The sequence below is a fragment of the Blennius ocellaris genome (assembly GCF_963422515.1).
Source record: "Blennius ocellaris genome assembly, chromosome: 3".
NCBI classification, from domain to species: domain Eukaryota; kingdom Metazoa; phylum Chordata; class Actinopteri; order Blenniiformes; family Blenniidae; genus Blennius; species Blennius ocellaris.
Window position 1 is genome coordinate 29,287,714 of NC_137652.1, and position 3,898 is coordinate 29,291,611.

General features: G+C 41.7%; 1 protein-coding gene across 1 annotated transcript; it reads left to right on the forward strand.

Moving 5' to 3' along the window:
* Nucleotides 1-3,162, forward strand: ndufb7 (NADH:ubiquinone oxidoreductase subunit B7). The gene is made up of 3 exons (XM_080518603.1): nt 1-252; nt 1,966-2,134; nt 2,965-3,162. The coding sequence occupies exons 1-3, from the start codon at nt 141-143 to the stop codon at nt 3,050-3,052; spliced, it is 369 nt and encodes a 122-aa protein (XP_080374729.1). The 5' UTR covers nt 1-140; the 3' UTR covers nt 3,053-3,162.
* The last annotated feature ends 736 nt before the right edge of the window (nt 3,163-3,898 follow it).

The following is a 3,898-nucleotide window of genomic DNA, read 5'->3' on the forward strand; positions in this document are numbered from 1 at the left end:
CGTTGGGGAGCGAAGCGCGGCGACACACGGAAGTGGTGCAGGGTTCTGTGGAGGTGACCGAATTGCAGAAAGCAGAAACATTTAGAAAACAGTTGAATTCATACAGAGTTTAGTTTTCGGTCCGGAGCTTGTGGCCCACGATGGGAGCTCACCTGGTCAGGCGCTATGTCACCGAGAGGGACACGGAGCCGGACCCGGACAAAAAGTTCGAATTCGACCCACAGCTCGGCTTCGAGGACCGAAAGGAGAGAGGTTAGTCCGCAAAACGGCTTGAATTCAGACTTCAGGGACGGATTTTATGTTTCTGGTTCAGTCTTTATGAACAAAAGTTGACAAGATGCAGATTCGGTTGCTCCAGTCGGGTTCAGCTAACGTTAGCTTAGCATTGAGTTTGTACAAATGTTAAAAACACTGCAGTAAATCATAAAGGACTCTCTTCTAAAAGGTCCTGGAAATATACATTTTTAATCACATTCAATCAGTATTTTCTGCAGCGAACATTTTAAGGTTAATCTGTCACATTCGGCAGATAAACAACGTTTATAGAGATTTATGACATTATCATGTACAAATGTATTAGTTTTGCCTTTCTAATCAATGTATTGGTCAAAATAATGCAAAAACATTTAATACGAATTCACAATAAGGACCAATATGTCCATTTAACTAGTAAATAGTGTTGTTAATATCATTCTGCAATTTCCACCTGACCTCAACCCTTTATGTAATATGAATTATTTAATTTCACAAAACACTTGTTTATTTCAACTTCTATTCATTGTGTGTGCAGCTGTAACGAGAGTTTAATAAAATATGGATTTCACTCATATATATGGTGTGTTATTATAAGTTTTGTCTTTATGATGAAGAGCACGGCGCTGTTTAAAAGCATTAAAAACACAGTTTTGATAGGAGGCCACACCTCTGCAGGTTTTATCGAAATGATATAAATATATATAATGTTATAAACGGTGAGCTGCATTAACAAACACTGCAGAGGAATCTCTCTGGAGGAAACTGCTCGTTAAATCAATTGCAAAAAAAATGGGACTTTAAACACGATGAATCTGCTTTGTATTTTAATATTGTGTTAAGAAAATGGTTTGTTTGGTGTATAAATACGGTTTACAGCAAACGGATGTTCCTTGCAGACACTGGTTTAAAGTTTTAGATTGTGGGTCTGGCACATCCAGCAACCCAGAGGAGTGTTGGCTGACGGATTTAGAGCAGGGGTGCCAAACATGCGGCCCGGGGGCCAGAACCGGCCCACCAGATCATCTAATCCGAAAAATGAAACGAAAATGAAAAATGAAAACTGACAGAGGCTGATCTAAAAACACCAGATTGGCAAAAATGACATTGAAAACCGCCCTCGGTCAGAATTTGACTCCCAACATTAAAGCATCTGTGGAGGTCACATAACGCAACCCCTTTCACAATAAAAGAATGAGTCCAACTTATGTGAAGTGATACTTTAGACACGTAAACTCAAAACAACTTCCAGATGATGACAAATTGTTTTAATCCTGAATAAAAATACAATTTCCAGATAAAGGTGACTGAGGGTTTTTTTTTTGCAAATATAATAGTATCTGATTTTCTTTAATATGTATATTTCAGAATAGACGGGCAAATTCTTGCCGTTACAAAAGAATCAAAAGAAGGAAAAACTTTGCATTTGTCCATATCTGCAGTTTAACATGTGATGTTTGACTTGTTGGGCCTCCAGAGGTCAGATCAGGTTGATGTGGCCCCTCAACTGAAATCAGTTTGACACTCCTGCTTTAGAGAATATTTGAAGCAAACTTTAGTCCTGAAACCGGCTCCGTGTGTGAATTCCTACAAAATTGAATTTGAAATGTGCCGGCAGATTTTGATGCCCCGCAGCCGACCTGGTGTCGTGATGAGACGCGCCACATTCCACCCCGGTTGAGCCTGTTGTTTTGTGTTTCCTGCCGTTGTCAGCGATGGTTGCGTCCCAGGAGCAGATGAACTTGGCCCAGCTGCCGGTGGAGCAGAGAGATTACTGCGCTCACTACCTGCTGAAGCTCATGAAGTGCAAGAGAGACAACTGGCCCAACTTCCTGGCCTGCAAACACGAGAGACACGGCTGGGACTACTGCCAACACCAGGAGTGAGTGTCTGCTGGGACTTTCCATCAAATCAAACTTCCCTGGAGCCACAAAACATATTTAACCTTTTAAAATGAGACTGAAACACGTTAAAAAAAACTGTATTGTGAAGTTTCAGTTACAATTTAGTGTGATCAACATTTTGTGAATCATTTTTTAACCGATTTTGCAGATTTCATCCTTTTCTTGTATTTTTGGACAATTGTGACATTTTAGAACAGAAATAAATAATTAATCTGAGAGGGAAAGTTGTTTACGCTCCACACAGAATAGAAATATAGTGGAATACCAAATAAAAGAATACAATTATGTAATCATATTTACAAGGCTCAACAGTGACCGATGTCGGCACAGGAAGGATGAAATGAACCAAAACAGTAAAAATTATTTGCAGGGGGAGATTTAGTCTGATGGCGGAAAGACATTTAACTAACTTTATCCCTTTTTAAAGCAATTTGGCTTTTTTTTATTTGAGCTTTTCCCCCTCATTTTAGTTGTTTTTTTTTTTTTAAACATTTTGAGAGTAACTGGTGTGTAAATAAAATGTATTTATGTATAATTTAGTGAAAACTACACTACAGAAGATCCAAAGAGCTGCAGGTTTAAAGAAAGACAAGTGGAACTAATATATTTAAATGTCCCTGTCTAGGAAAACCACTTCACAATAAAAGCATGTGTGTTGTTGGACTTGCTTCAGCTGTCGGTCAGCCTGCTGAACACTGCGTGTTAATGTGAAGCTCAGAGTGACACAGTCACACTCCTGTCGTACTAAACCTGCTCAAATAATGGTTCATTCATTATCATTATCACAACCATGTGTTTGTGCCTGCAGCTACGTGATGCGCATGAAGGAGTACGAGAGGGAGAGGAGGCTGCAGCTGAGGAAGAAGAGAATCCAAACTCAGGCTGAAGCTGCGTGAAGCAACATCCTGCCATCCTGCGTTGTACATAACCAATAAACAATAATGTTAAAAACTCTAAAAACCTCGAGTCGCTTCAATGTGACGGATTCTGCTTAATAGACACAAGACAGTCGGTTTAAATTTTTTTTTTTTTTAATAAATTACTTCAGACATCAACACACTTCTGGTTTCAGATAAATATTCATGACCGATCAGTTTAAGAGGAGTAAACTCTGAACATCAGGGTCCGGTGGTTTGTTTTGATGGCGGTGGGACACAAATATCAAGAAACCAGCCAGAATGAGTTTTTCTGCCATTAAAAAAAAAAAAAAAAAGAAGGAAGAATTAGAGCTGTTGTAAGCGTTTGAGATTTTCACTATAGAGGAGCAGGACGGGAAGCTTTGCTAGCAGGAGAAACTGGGAGACGCCTCAAACTCTTCAGTCTATAAGTTCCAGTGTGGGTTGGGTTGGGGGAGGGGCTAGCGGGGGGCGGCGGCCGGGCCGTCCTACAGGACGAAGGGCAGGATGGGCGAGCGGAGCGGCGGGTAGTCGCGGAACTCCTTCAGGTAGCTGCGGTGCTTCCCTTTGGCCCAAACCGTCATCTGGATGAAGCCCACCAGCGTGAAGAAGGCCACTGGCAGACACTGGGTCATCAGGGTGAAGCCCAGCCAGGAGCCCAGCTGCAACACAAGACCACACTCCTTCATCCACCACTCCATCCACCACTCCATCACTCAGGCCGACTGGTTCATTCCAGGCCGACAGTATCGGGAGGCTGCAGAATGTTAATTACACTGGAGGAACACGAAGTGGCGCCACCAGGGGGAGCAACTCCCCCGAATCAATGAGAACAAATGAGGCTGG

Bases quoted from the DNA above. Each gene is read 5' to 3' on its own strand.
- ndufb7 (XM_080518603.1), top strand. From the start codon at position 141: ATGGGAGCTCACCTGGTCAGGCGCTATGTCACCGAGAGGGACACGGAG. The intron at 253-1,965 runs GTTAGTCCGCAA...TGCCGTTGTCAG, and splicing joins CGAGGACCGAAAGGAGAGAG to CGATGGTTGCGTCCCAGGAG. The intron at 2,135-2,964 runs GTGAGTGTCTGC...TTGTGCCTGCAG, and splicing joins GACTACTGCCAACACCAGGA to CTACGTGATGCGCATGAAGG.